General features: G+C 34.8%; 2 protein-coding genes across 3 annotated transcripts in view; one reads left to right on the top strand and one right to left on the bottom strand.

Annotated features, from left to right (window-relative positions):
• The first annotated feature begins 373 nt into the window (after positions 1–373).
• LOC142358764 (uncharacterized) lies at positions 374–12,814 on the top strand. Its single transcript, XM_075410340.1, has 4 exons — positions 374–767; positions 914–1,750; positions 1,884–1,969; positions 11,274–12,814. The coding sequence occupies exons 1-4, from the start codon at positions 746–748 to the stop codon at positions 11,442–11,444; spliced, it is 1,116 nt and encodes a 371-aa protein (XP_075266455.1). The 5' UTR covers positions 374–745; the 3' UTR covers positions 11,445–12,814.
• The window catches only part of LOC142358763 (ileal sodium/bile acid cotransporter-like), a 40,845-nt gene continuing 36,534 nt past the window's right edge, over positions 12,484–16,794 (bottom strand). For both annotated transcript variants that reach the window (XM_075410338.1, XM_075410339.1), the window contains exon 7: positions 12,484–12,566. The gene's annotated coding sequence lies outside the window, so the exon portion shown is untranslated. The remainder of the gene's footprint in view (positions 12,567–16,794) is intronic.

The following is a 16,794-nucleotide window of genomic DNA, read 5'->3' as shown; positions in this document are numbered from 1 at the left end:
GTAGAAGCAATAATGATTATGATGGTGGTGGCGGTGGTAAGAGTGTAGCAATAGTCAATACATTGGCTAGGATTGGTTCCCTGTTACTAAGGGGGACAGCAGCACTAGACGGATTAGTGGATGGATGGATAGATAATAAGAGGTAGATATATAGATTGTTAGATATATTTAGATGGCTATGAAGGTGATTAGCGCTACTGTTTCTGCTCTCGCTTCTTTAACAGCCACTGTTCCTGCCTGCCTTCTTCCTGCCTTATTTGATAGAGAAGAAACTAGTGCCACTGCCATTACTTCTACTACTACTACTGGTGGCGGTGGTGGTGGTGCTACTGCTGTTGAGTGTGGTGTGAGGATAAGAAAGACAGCAGCAGTAGTTTTGCCGAGGAGGAGGGGGATTAAAATAATTGCGTGTTAAGACTACCCCCCAGGTTTTGTGTCTATCATTGGGCATTAATTCAGTTGAATTAGCTAATGAGCCTGTTACAGCTTCCCTTCGCATCCGACATGATATGCCCTATTTTACCTCCGGCCATCCATCGCTCTCCGCAAAGTGTAATGCCAGTTAATTCTTGACCCCGCTGCAGTTTTACTGGGCTGCTTGAATTAATCCACTCTTTTATTATCCTTGTCGCACGCACCCCATGCTTGAAGGCTGATATTTGATTGAAATTGCGCTCAATTGCAAGCCGCGTGATTCTGAATATTTTTCAAGTTTTTCTCATTTGCCTGTGTGGCTGATTTCAGGATGGACAAACCCGTTAAAAACGGTTAGTGAGTTACTTACTCAACAAAATAAACGATAAATGTTGAAAATAGAAGTTAATGTAACTACGAGTGATATAGCCATGGACTGAAACATAATATTTTTGTAATTATTTCACCAGAATGCTTATTTGTTTGTTGGTCTTTTTAGATAGAGATCTTGATAGTGTGACCTCTAGATATCCGGTTTCGGTGCCTAAATATAGCAAGAGCTCTAGCAGTACTACTTCAGCAACCAACGTGACCAACGACTCAAAGTCACACAGTAGTCATAACAAAGAGTCTGATCATCGTATTGCGCAATCAGACGAGCCGCATTGTTCGTTTGCAGACGTAACGTGTGGGAGTAAGCAAAGTGAAGGAGTGCAAAGTAGTGTTGGCGGCAGAGAATTATATAGGAAGAGCTATACATTAACAGCAGGAGCAGTAACAACAGTTCCTAAATCGGCTGATTCCCAGCAAGTTAAAGTGAAAGTTTCGTCTGTGCAATCTGTTGAATCTAAAGACGCCACTAAAACAGTTACTGCAAGTTCGGCCGGAAAATCGGAGTCTTACGCTCAAGTTGAACCATATTCTGTACGGTACAAAGAAGAACAGAAGGCTGTTCATAATCAACAGCAGGAGCGGAATAAGTACCATTCGTCATCTGAAGTTTACGGCAGTGGATCAGTTGGTACCTGTAGCGTAGTACTGCCATCTCAACTTGTTACTAGATCACAACATTACCTCAAAATGGGAAACGAAAGCTCTTTGCCGATGGAATTGTGCTCTACGTTTGACGCCGAGGAAATCAAACGTCTCGGAAAGAGGTTTAAAAAGCTGGATCTGGATAATTCTGGTTCACTATCCGTAGATGAGTTCATGTCCTTGCCGGAGTTGCAGCAGAATCCGCTAGTGCAGAGGGTCATAGATATTCTTGATGTAGACGGAAATGGGGAGATTGATTTTAAAGAGTTCATTGAAGGAATCTCACAATTTAGCGTCAAAGGTTTGTATTTCTATAAAGTTGATTGCATTTTCTCTATCCAGGGTTTCTCCCCAGTATTGATATAAGGATCAATGCTGGTGCTACGTACAGACGTTTGATTAAGGACCTCTGTTCAGAAATTATTGTGTTTCAGGTGACAAAGACTCAAAATTAAGATTTGCTTTCAAAATTTACGACATGGACAAGGATGGTTACATTTCCAACGGTGAACTCTTTCAGGTTAGTTGTTTTTTTAAACGAATTAAGTAAGCAACTATTAAAATTTAATTCTATTTCTTGAAGCGAACTAAATACTTAGCGAAGTAATGGGCAACTTATAAATACTAACATTATACTAAAATTACGAATTGTTAGAATAGGAATGGATCTATTTTTCTGCCGGGGGTGGGGTGGGGGGGGGGGGGGGGGTGGCTGGGCTTAAAATTCGATGTCAAAAAAATTCAAGTTTTGTCGGGAGCAAGTTGTAGTTTCTTTTCTCTTGTTGCCAGTTGTTAATTGCTCTCAGAAGTCTGAAGCAATAATTGTAATAATGTGCCTTAGAACGTTAGAAAGCGTTCCTCAAAAATTGTGACGTCTTGTCATCTACTGCCCCATTTTCCAGATATATAGATAAATAATTCGAGATTTATTCGGTGACCATATATGCTCCCGAAATCTCAAAGCCTCTTGTTCAAAGTTGAATTACTGGGAATAACTCGATTATTCTCGTTTGGTTAATTTTTATCCGCTTTTCGTTGAGTATTTGTTTTGAAAATTCAACTGTTGTAAAATTTCTGGCTGAAAGTGGAGTATCTAAGATTGTTTCCACATTAAAAAATGTGTTTGATTTATGCCAGCAACGCATTTTGTGCAGACGCGCAATCTTCGAGTTTCTGGAATTTCAGTCTAACATGTAGGGTCTTCAATAGCAATAATATCTCGTTTGTTTGTTCATTTGTTAACCGTTTCTTTGGGTGGGGGCACCAAAAAAGAATAAAAATATCTCAGATCAAATAATGAAAGATTATATTCAATCTCTCGTAATCGAGAGATTCTATTCAATAATGTCGGAAAACTGATCAATGATTATTGGTTTTGAATTAGGCAGCTAACTTTAAAAATTAAAGTTCCTCAGAAGCTTTTCTCCAACTGAAGGTCATTTTTCTAACTGAAACATTTCAAAACAATGAGATATAGCATGAGATAACATATAACACTGAGACAATATGAGGAAGTCATTTGATATTGCAAAAATGAGATGCTTAAAAGAGTTTTTAACGACAGTTTACGAACACCAATTTAAGAACAACAGTAACTAAAATTACTAAATTATATTTGGCTAACTTGGAAAATTATTGACGACGGTGTCCCCCCCTCAAAAATGCTGTTATTAAAAACAGAATTACGTAAGTTGCTCAAAAAAAATCAAATCGTGACAGATCGTACAATGTCTACTATCAAATCTGGACAAAAAAAATTAGAATCATTTAAAATTTTTAGAAAACTGCCGTTTTTTGATATCTTCAATTTGAAGCTACGCAGCATTGAAGCAAAGGGCTCATATGCAAAGAACTAAACAAGGAGGCTTGGTAATATGTGTTAGCACATGATGTTCCGACCCCGCTCGTCCACAATTTTGGCTACCAAATGATGAAGAGATAGAAAACTGTCCAAAATTCAATTTTTGTTTCGAAAGTATTTGGTGTATGAAAGTAAATTGCTTCCAACTCAGGTCACTTTGTAAAATGAACAATGCCAATTATTAGAAAATAAAATAGAGGGTCGACTAGAGCTGTCATTATTAAGACTACGAGACAAGACAAACAAAAAATCAATTAACAACAAACATTTACATCCGAAACTCAACGTCTTTTGAAAAAGTATACATTACATGACAACGAAAACGAACAAGAGTAAAAAAAAAACCTGCACTAAACAAAAATAATTTATACGTCAGTAGAAAAATCCTTAATGGGTCTCGGTTACAAGTAGACAAAAAAGAATAAAGAGGGCGAACGTCAAAAAAACGTGTTTTTTGAAAAAAATACTTAATAAAAACTATTAGATATCAATTGAAATCTTTAAATATGTTAGTAATGTTTATTCAAACCCCAAAATGACGAAATTGAGACCTGTCATTATAAAGAATGTGTCGTAAAACAAAAATTCAAATTTTGCCAGAAAACTTTATTGAACACGCCAATAATCAGATATGTGATGTTTGAATAATGCGACGAGTTAACAAGTAGTAAAAAATGAAGAGGGAAAAGGTGAGAAAAACATTTGTCGAAAACAATTAATTTCAGTCATTAAAACAATCGCTGTCAATTGAAATCAATAATTAGGTTCTTTTGTTTTTCAAAAAAACAATAGATCTGTCATTGTTCCGAATATTTCATACGTCTGCGAAAAAAGCGATAAATATACAAGTCAAAGTAAAAGGAGCAAACAATCAAAAATGAAGTTATTTTTTTTGCGAAAAACAGGTATAGAAGCCGTTAGAACAATAAGTAGTGTGCTAAAAACCTTAAATATTTCCAATTTTTGCCTATTTTAACGCCAGTGTTTTGATATCCGAACTTTCATCTTTGAGACTAGGTAAATAGTAGACAAAAAGGAGCATTTAAAAATTCGTCTGTATTTTTTAAAAACATTTGATTATGAAAAACTTTAGCTATCAACCGAGATCATTAATTCAACCGTTAAGACCTGCATTTATCCAAAATCTATCATACGACCACAAAAAGAACGACAATTAAAGACAAATATAAATTTCAATTAATCTCGCTAGAAGAGGGTATCATAAATCTATTCATCGAAAAACTGATGTGTTCAAAAGTACCCCATGTTCAAAAGTACCCAAAAGGCGCCAATAGTGTGATATCGGACCTGTCAATATTGTGACAAGACAGAAAAAGAAAATCAATGATTGAAAAATGTCCAGTAAATAATTTTTTGTGAAAACTCGTGGCCGGTGTGTTAGTCCGGCAAATTTAAAGAAAGTTGGCTAAAGAAGCCTGTTTCATGCCATTTTTGATGAAAAGGCTGAGTTTTGAAAAAGTTTTAGCCAAAAAATTGAAACAACATTTTTTTTATTTTTAGAGGTAAAACCAACAATACCGTTACCTAACTTTCGTTAATATATTTTTACAAACTTCAACTTTTTTTAAGCAAAATTGGCAAAGAAAATTGCTTTTCTATACGGAAAATGTGAACACGGAAAATTTTAAACCTCGATAACTCTGTGGAGATAAATTTTAATTTAAAAAAATTGTTTTATATGTTCTACGCCGGACGGGCTTTCTAACGATACCACTCAATCCTCTAAGATATCGATCGGCGAAAATTGACTGAACAAGAAAAACAGAGGAGCAATTACTGAAGTACAATCCGAATAATTGAATTCAAAGCATAGAAATACTGTAGCTGGCCAGCAGATCATTTGGACAATGCCTGACAGAAATACCCTACGTCTTAGAAGTTCGGAAAGACTAAAATAAACAAACTAAACAAAAAAGAATCACTGAAACAACTATTGAAGATTTAGACCTGAATGCCAAAATCGATCCTTTAAAATGCAACTGTTAACCCATGCATAAGTATTGAAATCGGTTTATTGGACGATAAAGATAGAAAAACTCGAGAAATTGACAAATACTTTTTTTTTAAAAAAGCTGCACAATTTAATGTTTCGTAAAATTCTCAATTTTAAATTTTTTACGACCATTTTTTGTCTCTCGTATTTGTCCAGCAAACCATATGCAACACCTAAAAAAGTTGCATTGGCCCTTGAAGAGCGATAAACTCTATAAGATCAAAAATGATTTAAAAAATTTTCAAAAATTTAAAAACTGCGAATTTTTTTGAAATGTTGCTAAAATTCGTTATATATATGTCTTCAGAACCATTTCATTGTGATTAGAAAATATCCAACCAACGAATTAAGAGCCTAAAAGTTTTTCACTGGCGCATAAAGATCGAGACACGGAACTTGATAATCATTTTAAGAAAGTTTGAAAAATGCAAGAATTCGTGATAAAAAGTTCGATTGTCTTTCCATTGACCCTAGCAACTATGCTGTAACATACTATTAATATCTAGAGGAGGTTACATAGCCGCCGATAGAAAAACTGAACAGAAGACAATTTTTTAATTTCTTGAAGAAAATTGCAAATTTTATGAAAAAATTGGCAAATTTTGTGGTATTTAAATGTTGATAACAATTCTCTTGCCACTAAAAACTTAGCAGTAACATATTATCAGACCTTAGAGGAGTTTTCTTGGCCCAAAAACTAGCAGATTGCAAAAATTTGTTTCATTTTTCGTGTTCGGTTGCATTACCAAGTTATATAGCTCATAAAATGGCCATAACAAGTAAATATATCTTGCAAAGGACCTCTCAAGTTTAACAAACGTCAAATCAAGACTTATAACAAATGACAGTAGAAAATTGTGAATACTGTACCATTTTGGGCTCAAAAACTCTTAAAAAGGACTTTTTAACCTGGATTTAAGGCATTCTGAGCACCTGAAGTCCGGCTTTCTACCTCTAATGAAATTTAATACCCTCTGGTTTTTACTTTTCTATCCTATTTAGAAAGATCAAAATCATGAAAAGTGTGTGAAAACATCTTACAAAAAAAACATAGCCAGAAGACTTCGGAGTCGACTCGAATGATAACTTAGCTTTACGCACAAGCCAAGCCAACCACTAAGTATACTAGCAAAACTCTTCACTCCATTATGGGACATAATTTAAAATAAAAACGAATAGAGGAAACAATTTAGATAAATTGTGAAATTATATTCTTGGCGACTCACTACAAGTGTCGACTCTAATAACAAACTTTGATAACAGATTGCCCGTACTTATTCTTACTCCTGTTTTCTAATTTTGGGATACAGAGACTAGTATAAAAACCAATAAGCATTAGAGATTGTAACTAAGACTTGTGGGAACTAAGTTCAAGCATCAGGCATCTGAAATTGGGATATAAGGGTTTATCCCTTTTTTATTTTGGATTTCGTTTTTCGATATTGCTTCCGTTCATTTTACGTTGCTTTTTTGAGTAACTGCTGTTTAAGAGCACCGTGAGAAGAATGGGCGAAGAATAAAACTAGCCTAGAGAACTCAAAAAGATTTCATTGAAATTGTTGAACAAGCTGTGAAATAAGGTAAAGGGTTATTTATATTTGAAGTAATAAAGGGGCCGCTAAATTAGCGGCCCGAGAAGATGAGGTAGGCAATTAAAAACACAACAAGCGATGCATCTCGAAAATGGAGAAAAACGGGGCAAAAAAGGCATAAAACTAAAGGACAAAATCAAAGCAATCTTTGAAATATTTTGAAAATGCTCTGTAACAATTGTAGACTCTGTAAATTTTGTGATGTTATAATGTTGATAACAATTATCTGGCCAATAAAGCTATGCAGTACCCTTTTATCAGACCTTAGAGGAGGTATTCTAGCCCCAGAGGAGAATAAAAAATACCGCTAAAATACTGGGCCGAGAAGATGAGAGAGGGAAATAAGAACATAACAAGAAGAACCTTGTGAAAAAGAAAAAAAAACTGAAGGACAAAATCAAAGAGACCTGTGAAATATTTTGAAAATGTTCTCTAAAATTTGTAGAGTATCAGCAGATGTTTCCAAACTTAAGGAATTAGTTTATGTTTATTCGCTGAGCACTTACCCGACGCCCAAAAGCACTGGAAATCACTTAAAACATTGAGAGGGAAGCAAAAACTACTTAACCTGCAGAATTGATTTTTTGTTTAAAAAAACTGTGCTGTCAAACTTCTAATTGTTTAATTGCTCTTGAACGAAGTTCATATCAATTATTGTAAACGTGTTTCTTTTTTATGCAAAATTTTCGCTTCACAATCTTGACTTTTTGAATGACTTTTACGCCCTTGACTTTTTGCGTTTCGCGTGATCTAAAATTCTCTCTCGATCACAATTTCAAGCAGCTGAACTCAATTGGCGGCAATTTAATACTAAAAGTCAAATGAAAAGTGCGCCGAAACTGGTGTAATTTTTTACTTTAAATCTTAACAGTGGTGTATGTTAATCTCTAATGTGGTTATTTGAAGCCCATTATTGAACTTCTTAGTCCCATTTAGGCTCCCAAATCCCCCCGACTGAAGCAGGCTGCAATTCATTAGAGCTCCCACTAGTCGTTCGACAGCAATTCTTCCAACGTTTATCGGTTATGTTTTCGCTTGGAAACAATAACCCTGAAACCAACCTTGTATTAAACAATTGAATATAAAAACGGCAGAAAAAACCGTAATTAGGCTAAAAAATATTTTAGAAACAGACAAATTTTGCAAAAATTTACGCTTTTGATTAAAAATGATTTAAAAAACAAAAATAAAGATGCTTGTAATCCCACAAGAATACTAATTGCAACAAAAAAATGCTGCGGACGCTAAAATAGAAAAAAGCACAAAAAACGCTTAAAACGTCCAGAACAGCGAAATCACAAAAAATAGCATACATGATTGAGATTTTCAAAGATGCTCCTAAACAAACAAATACTTCTTAATATGATGTAGAGCAACCATTTCACCCGAACAAGTACAGTTAGAAATAAAATGCTGTTGCGAAAAAGCCTCACGTGACCGAAATATTTCGCTCGCTTGGCAAAAGTTTTTGCACCTACTTTTTCTCTATCTCTCAAAAACGCAGCATGATCTGCAAATCACTCTCTCTTCTCTTTGATCTTCAATTCGTTCAGGAATTTGACCTAAACATTTAGTTTCCACGTGCGTCATTGACTTTTACGTCCTGTATTAAATACAGTCCAAAAAGTTATTGATAAAAACGTTCCAACAATTCTTCTCCTCGAGTCGTAAAAAAGACAGCACCAATACAATCCAATTCTTGGATTCTAAAACCCCCATTTGAGTATATAGTTCCTCCCTCACCTAAGCCAATTTTTTCACTCATAATGACATAATGACAACCTAAAAAGAATTAGCTGCAAAGAGGACTAAGCTGATTTAATAAGGTTTGAATTATCAGTAGTTAAGCGAAAATGTCGGCTTGACGTAAACTCAAGCAAAACTTTGTTCTAAAAACTTTTTTGGAGAGTTATGATTGCGATGAAGTTTTCATTCAAAACAAACAAAATGGACTTCAAACCTCAGAAAAATTTGTCTGTTTTGTCAAATGAATTTTTTTTGGAATTTGAAATAAACGCTTAGAATATTTTGCAGTTCTTCCCATAAAAGTTGACAAAAACAACCAGCTAGGACATCGCTCAATTAGATTGAATACTAAATTCTCACAAGGTAAAAGAGCAGGAAAAGAGTTAAAGCAAGCAAAAATTTGGACCAGAATTTGGACGGAAGTTGCCTCATCAACTTTTTAAAAAGAGGAACTCTTTGCATTCTTTTGTGGATCATAAGTCTAATTGCAGATAGCTTTAAAATTGTCCTACATGTTAGTCTACGATATGATGTAAATCGAAAGAGTGTTGAACGTTGTGTGAAGAAAAAAGTGAGCCTAGCTTGAAAGTTAGAAGATAGTGGGAAATATAGTTTTCAAATAGTCCTTGCGTTACTTCGAAACTCGATTCCAGCGTCTTCAGTATATAGTTTTACAATTGCTTTTTCTTAAATAATCATTAACATCCTGTTTGCCTTCATTCAAAATTGGTCTTGTTAGTTTCTCTCTTCAGAAGCGTGTTTCTAAAGTGTTGTTTCTCGTGATTTTTTCGCAATTTTTCACTGTTTTTTCAGTTTCTTTCTGTTACTTTTTGGTTTTTCCCTATTGGCACCAATCTCAGCTATCTCAAATTTTAGTATTGAAAGAGATTTGTAGTGTTTTTAAGTCTCGACTTTCCGCTACGATTCATTTTTTACTGAACGAAGTTTCAAGAAAATATTGTTAACGTTTGTCTTTTTACGACTTGAAGAGTATTGGTGTAATGCACAGGTTTTTTCAAGCTGAAGCAAGTGTGTTCATGAATTATGACTTTCTTGTCGAACGTTTACCTCTATTTTGGAATATTGGACTTTAATAGTGGCTTAGTTTGTACTATATTGTAATTAGCGTCGGACGTTATTCGGTCTGTTTATTTTGTTGGTTATTTTGTTATTTGGTTTTTCTGTTTAAATGACTGACCTTCCAATATTGAAGAACAACTCAATAGTTGGCGATTATCTGTTTTCTATCCGTTCTTGGATAAAAGCTTTTCAAAATTAAAGCTTAGTTTTGCGGCTCTTTTTGCCCATTTTTAAGCATATTTTGCCATTTTTTGAGGTGAGCCGTATCGATAGGTTCATTTAAAATTAGTCGACAGAGGTGATAGACCACGAACGGATTTTGATTTTAATGTTTTTAGAGATTTAACATTCAACTTTTTTCAATATAAGCGTTAAGTTACAAATTTTAGCGTCAATTACATGTCGCAAGAAGAGTCTATTGTTATGTTGCCTAACTGAGATTGATGACATTTAAATCAATGCATCAGTTTTATATAAGTTTTCATCAGCCTTCGGCTTCGGTTTTTTCAGATAGTGTACGTTTTCTGCCGAGACTTTGCTTCTATTAATGTTGACAGCCATTTTTTGTTTTGCTTCTATTAATGTTGACAGCCATTTTTTGGCCGCAATTGCATGGCGATGTGAAAATTTATGTCCAGGAAAAAAATGACAATATCTTATGAAGTTGAACAAACGTTTCGAAAATTTTTTTCATTTTCTTATCTGTTTTTGTGTAAGCTTCATGTTTGAAAATGGCGTGATAGCCGAGAGGTAAGGTGTGTGATTCACATGCCAATGATTAAGAGTTCAATCCCCTGCCTCCGGGAAGCTGTCTGTGTGAGGATGAGCTCTTACTTAACCATAGCTTCATGTTGACCATAGCCTGACCAATGTTGGCTGCAATGATAGTACCACGTGAAAATTTCAGACGCAAAAAAGTGACTATAGTCACCAAAAAAGAGCAATGCTGCTCATAGAAAGAATAGTCTGAAATGTGGGGAATAATAAAAATTAATTATTATTAAGACAATCGATGAAAGATAGATACGCACTAATTGAGATAAAGTATACTCGTGACCTTTTTTCGTATAAATTATAGATCACAAAAGGAAATCTACGTTTTTTCACATTTTCAACGTTTCGATTGTTTTTTAATCGCTCCGCCAAGCTTGATCTACATCCCACATTTGATGCGCTTTTATCAATTTGAAAAAAAAATAGAAACACAACAGCTAAACAATCCTTAGCTGCTTATGAACGACTGATAGCGTTTAACTTCTGGAGGATATCTGAACGGATCTAATGACAAGTGATAAGCTTTGAAATTTGTAGCTATGTCGTTTCCTTTCCTTTTATTTATTTCTTGAGGGTGACCTATTGATCAGCTGCATATGCATTTTACTTTGTAGATGCAAAAACAAAATTTTACTGAGGCTCAAAGAAAAAAAAACTGGCTAATTGTTCAGTTTCATGCCCGCACGCTCTGTTAAATTGCTCGCTCAAAATTATTTTTCTGTTATTATTCGGAATTGTTAAAATGCGTGTGTTGAAGGTGCTGAAGATGATGGTTGGAAACAACCTAAAGGATACGCAGCTTCAGCAGATAGTGGACAAGACCATCTTCCACGCGGACACGGACGGTGATGGTCGCATCTCTTATGAAGAGTTCTGTGCCGTCGTAGGAACTATGGACGTGCACAAGAAGATGGTGGTGGATGTCTGATGATGGGCACTACTGTGGGCATAGCCACTCTGACCTCAACTTATTGCTATAATTCATCTAGACACCACTGACGACAACAGGACAATATTACTATACAACAGGAACCGTTGTTAACATAGAGATACGCAAGAGAACATTCTCAACTTACTCGAACCCCCACACCTCTACCAAAGCGCACGCCGCTCAATATTCAAAATTTTATATGTGCCGGTTGAAAAAGATGACAGCACGCTCTAGTAGTGATTGTCAATCTGCTAGTTGTGAAACTGACCCGCATCCCATTCCACTCACTTTTGATTGTTTGTTTGATTAAAAAACCCTGATTCTACTATTTTTATTGTCCACATTTTGCTGCTATTCATACTTTTGAATCAAACAATTTATTGATAATTTTTCATTCTCAAAGTATTCCACGGATGATTCTAGTTATTAAATTGATATCACTTTAATGAGAAAGTCAAGTCTAAGTTTGGTAATTGAACAAAAAATACCAACAGTCAGAATCTTAATGTCGGCATATTGGGTGACGCAAAAGCCCTAATGAGATACTTCTGATGACGTTATTTAGAACAACCTTTGTACTGATTTGACTTTTCCTCCTAGTAGCGGTAGTTATTACTTGTCAGCCGTGTCGTGTTTTTCTTTTTCTTCCTTAGTTACTGTATGTATGTATGTAGTTGCTTAATTATTTATACATCCACGCGCGCACACACACCAACTCACACAATTGTTTTGCCTGGCGTGTTTGAAAAGCCGTTTCATGCTTTTATAAAACCCAAATCATTGAATTCTCAATTGCATCGCATCATTTGAAATATTGAATCAGAATATTTTGGTTGATAAATGTTCCGATAATGTCTGTTTCGATATTGCTGGCGTTTTTATCGGATAGATGAGCACACCCTGGTGGTTGATAGAAATCACTTCTGTGAGGGTAAATATCGAAAGCAGAATTTCCCAAAATAGTAGATTAGTTTGCTGTTCTGAGATATCAGTTTGGACAAGAAATAAATGGTTCTGCACTGTTTAGTAATGGTGAAAAGTGTTCCTGCTTCCTTCTGCGTTGCTTTTTGAGTTTAATCTAAGGATCGTGCACTTCCCCGAAAAGAATGTATGTCTCAACTGGGAACAGCAATTAAATAAATATGTTTATAGATGAATCAAATCAGATATTTATTGATTGATTGTTTTTAAGTATTACCACAATAGTAGTATTCGTACTATTACTTATACCTTATTATCACACAAACTTTTGAGCAGCACGACTTTGCTATTGCGCCGCTTCTTTTGTATATACAAATGGTAATTTAATGAAAATTATTAAATTTTTGCTTTTCCTCAGATTAATAGAATTGACAGTTCAAATTAAAGTTTTTAAATGCATCAGCTTCTAGTGCGCGCAGCTGTTTTTACTCACCGGTCCGCAGTGTCAAGGTAGACCTGTATTAACTCGGTCAAATTTGACGAGAATGTAACTTAATTCATTTTTGCTTTGTTAATACATTAGAATGACATAAACTTTGCGGAATTTTGTTACATCCAAAACCTAGGGCTATTTTGAAAGGAAATTAGTAACCGAATTCCGCAAAATAAATTTTCTGAATCGCAGGGTACAAATCTCGTAGCCTAATTTCCGATTTTCAATGTCACGCAGTTCCTTTTTATCGAACTTATCAAACTAAGTTTCAAATAAAAATGTGTGCCAAAAAATTCTCAGCTTGTGGAATTTTGCAACACGTTGTGCAATACATCGTGTCGAAAATTCTTTTTTTGATAAAGATTTAAAAATTTCTTGCAGGCAATTCTAACTTTAGCTCGTCAAGCTCTTCAGTTGATTTTGCTCTGTTTGAAAAGCTTGATTAGCTTTTATGCATAGCAACGTGGGATGAAATGAGACAATCGAAATTGCGGAAAAACAGCTTTCTTCCATCTTTGCCTTCTTTACTGTGTAAATCGATGTTTTTGTCAATGTTACTCTGTAAACTGATATTCTATTAGCTCATAACATACGCGGTCGAGATTTCGAATTAGAAATTTGTCACACCACTGTTCTATACTGGTGACAATACGACATCTGCGGCTCACTCGTTCATTTTTCACACACGGCAATGTCGAACGTTTCAAAATGGTTGCGTACATTCTTTCGTTTTTACGTCACCAACGAACAAAAAACGTTGTTACGTATCTAAACGTTGACATACGTAATTTATACAGTTTCAAAGTTCACTAAAGACAAAAGTTTTTGCCGTAACCTTCTAGAAAACGTTTAAGCCTTGTACGAAAATGAGGTACTGTAAGGACAGAATAAAGGAAAAAACCGTGTTCAGACAACCATCCCCCAAATCCATCTATGTTATCATTCTTATCTCCTTATGACAAACTTCGCTTAATCTTTTTGTTTATAGCTTTAACCTGACCTGACAGCAAGTTAGTTTTTTCAGAAAAAACAAATGGGCAACATCCCTGTGCAATCATCCAGTAGCGTTTCCTCAGGTGTGGTTAGTTCAAGCTTTCAACTGCAAATCGATGACCTAGTAGAAAAAATCACAGGTTTGGCTGCGAAAAATTTTTTGCCAAGACAAAAAATCGAAAAACTTGAAAACCAACATGAAATGAATGAGGCTACGGGAGCAAGAACGTCATACAAGCAAAGATTGAGTGGGAATTTGCAACCCCGCCCCCTTCGACCCAAATGATAGAAGATATGTTCTTGGTAACACTCTGAAATTTTTTAATGGTTATCTCGGAGTTAATTTATCTGAAGATAGAATTAATCAAGCTGGTCATATTCTCCCTGGAATTGGGGGCAAAAGATTGTTGGCTTTGGTTATTGTCAAATTTATACATTTCAATGAAAAAGATTGGGTTCTTAGCTGTCGGCGAAAACAAACAAAAAATAATCACGTTATTTTAACGTGATTTTATAAAGTTTTATGGGCGCGTGGAGGATACCATAAATCAGTTTATTCTACCTAAAAAATCCAAACAAACCAACTGCAAACAAAATTGGGTGAATAACGAAGTGAAAAACTTCACTGAAAAATAACCTCTACCAAACTTTTCTACGTGAGGAAACTGAAGCAAGTAATTAAAGTATATTGGATTCGAAACAAGTTGCAAAAACTAGTTAAAAAAACGGTATTTTTTGTCAAAAAATAGTTAATTCCAACGGAAAGAAAATTACAAAATGTCGACCCCGGAGCTATTGAGAAATCACATATTGGAAGCAAAAGAAAATGTACGACTGAAGTTGGTCTTGATGATGGCTCTGATAGAAGTTGCAATAAGTCACCGGAGGCTAAGAAATTTGTCAAAAAGTGAATAAATAGTAGACAGCGAGAAAATGTAACATGAATACAGACATAATGATTTGTATTTTGCTACAGTCTGTCCCTAACTTCCAATAATAAATTTAATACTTAATGATTACATTAAAGTGGAGCCTTGACTCTGTTCCCTCTCTGATTACTTTAAAACAATTAATCGAGGATGATCATTTTGCGTCTGTTTTCAAATCGTGCGATATCCGCTGCTCTGAAAGCAGCTTTTCTCTTTCAGATTTTTTTAGTCTATTAGGTCGATTTTTAACTTTTAATTAATTGAGTAGCGGGGTTCTCTTCATATGATATACGCAGGAGTTCAGCCTTTTTCGTTACGTATAAAATGAAGTTTCCTCTTGATCAATACGTAAAATTTTTGACGATTTTGTTGTAATGGTGTCAGCATTAGACGTTAAACCTATAGTAATATGTTTAACTGAAACATGGCTCAATGTCAACTGCGACACATCGTTTTGAAATACATGGCTATCAAAAACTAATTGCATGCAACAGAGAAACGAAAGGAGGAGGAGTTGCAATCTGTATACAAAAGATTATCAAATGGCATAAAGTATCTAGCAACTGAAGCAGTTTCTGTCAGATTTTTTTCTGTACAATTTAAAGTAAAAAACAAGAGTGTCTTAACCACAAACACTTACATGAAACCAAACACAACCATTTAAAACTTTAGAAATACTTCAAAACTACTTCGAAAAAGTGGAATTTAAACCTGATATCCATTTCCTATGTGGTGATCGTAATACTGACCATAACAAACCATGCAGCAAAACAATAGCTGTAAAAAATGTTCACCAGTAAAAGCAGCCTTGATGTAGCTTATTGTAGTAATGACACTGAGACCTCTATCATCAAGAATATTATCACTGACCTTAACACGGTTTTATTCCACGTTAAAATCAATTGCAAACTACAATCGGATACAGAAAACCCCCTCACTGTGAGGCTTTGGAAATCACTTAAATTATTTCACGTTTTAGGAATTTTTTTGAACGCTTCTGTGAAGAGGATTTGAACGCTGATTTTATAAAGTTTCATGGGCGCGTGGAGGATACCATAAATCAGTTTATTCTACCTAAACTATCCAAACAAACCAACTGCAAACAAAATTGGGTGGATAACGAAGTGAAAAACTTCACTGAAAAATAACTTCTACCAAACTTTTCTACTTGACGAAACTGAATCAAGTAATTAAAGTATACTAGCTTCGAAACAGGTTGCAAAAACCAGTTGAAAAAAAATTGGAATTTTTATCAAAAAGGTTAATTCCATCGGAAAGAAAATTACAAAGCTTCTTCAAAGCAATTTTTGTGAAATTAAAGGAAACTCATTGACCTTAGTCATCGACAAGAGCTCTGTTGAATTGTTCAATAGTTTTTTTCTGCAGGTAGATCTGAATTAACACCTACTTCCGCAAGTCAAAACGAAATAATGAGATCAAACAGAACAAAAAACTCAATGGTATTAACCTTCGTAAACGAAACAATTTTGTCAAAAATAATCCAGAAATTGCCGAACACTTTTTCAGAAGATCATAAATTTTAATAATTTTATTCCCAAAAATAGAATTTTCGCTTTTTCCTGTACTTACTGTACTATTTAATGACTGCATCAGGAAGCGCGTGTTCCCAGAATGGTTTGAAAAACACAATAAATATTTGCGTCCATAAATTGGGAAATTTTATTGATCCAAACAATTTTAGGCCTATTTCTATCCTCCCTACAATCAGTAAATTAATTGAAAAAATTTTGTTCGCTCAAATAAGCAGTTTTCTTGACAAAAATAATGTTCTTTTTCAAAAACAATAAGGCTTTAGAAAAAATATCACGATCAGTGCTCTAGTCATGCTAACGTCTGAAATACAAAAGTCATGGGAAATGAAGAATCCGGCAAAAAGCAACATTTTTGGATTTACGAAAATTTTTTGATACTGTGAACCATAAACACCTGCTTAATGTACTTATTGACCTGGGCTTCAGAGGGCCGGTACAAGAACTGATGTCTTCCTATC

The sequence above is a fragment of the Convolutriloba macropyga genome, chromosome 2, assembly GCF_964194025.1.
Source record: "Convolutriloba macropyga chromosome 2, txConMacr16.3, whole genome shotgun sequence".
Lineage (NCBI taxonomy): Eukaryota > Metazoa > Xenacoelomorpha > Acoela > Convolutidae > Convolutriloba > Convolutriloba macropyga.
Note: the sequence above shows the minus strand (reverse complement) of the source record. Positions and strands in the feature narration are given on the sequence as shown.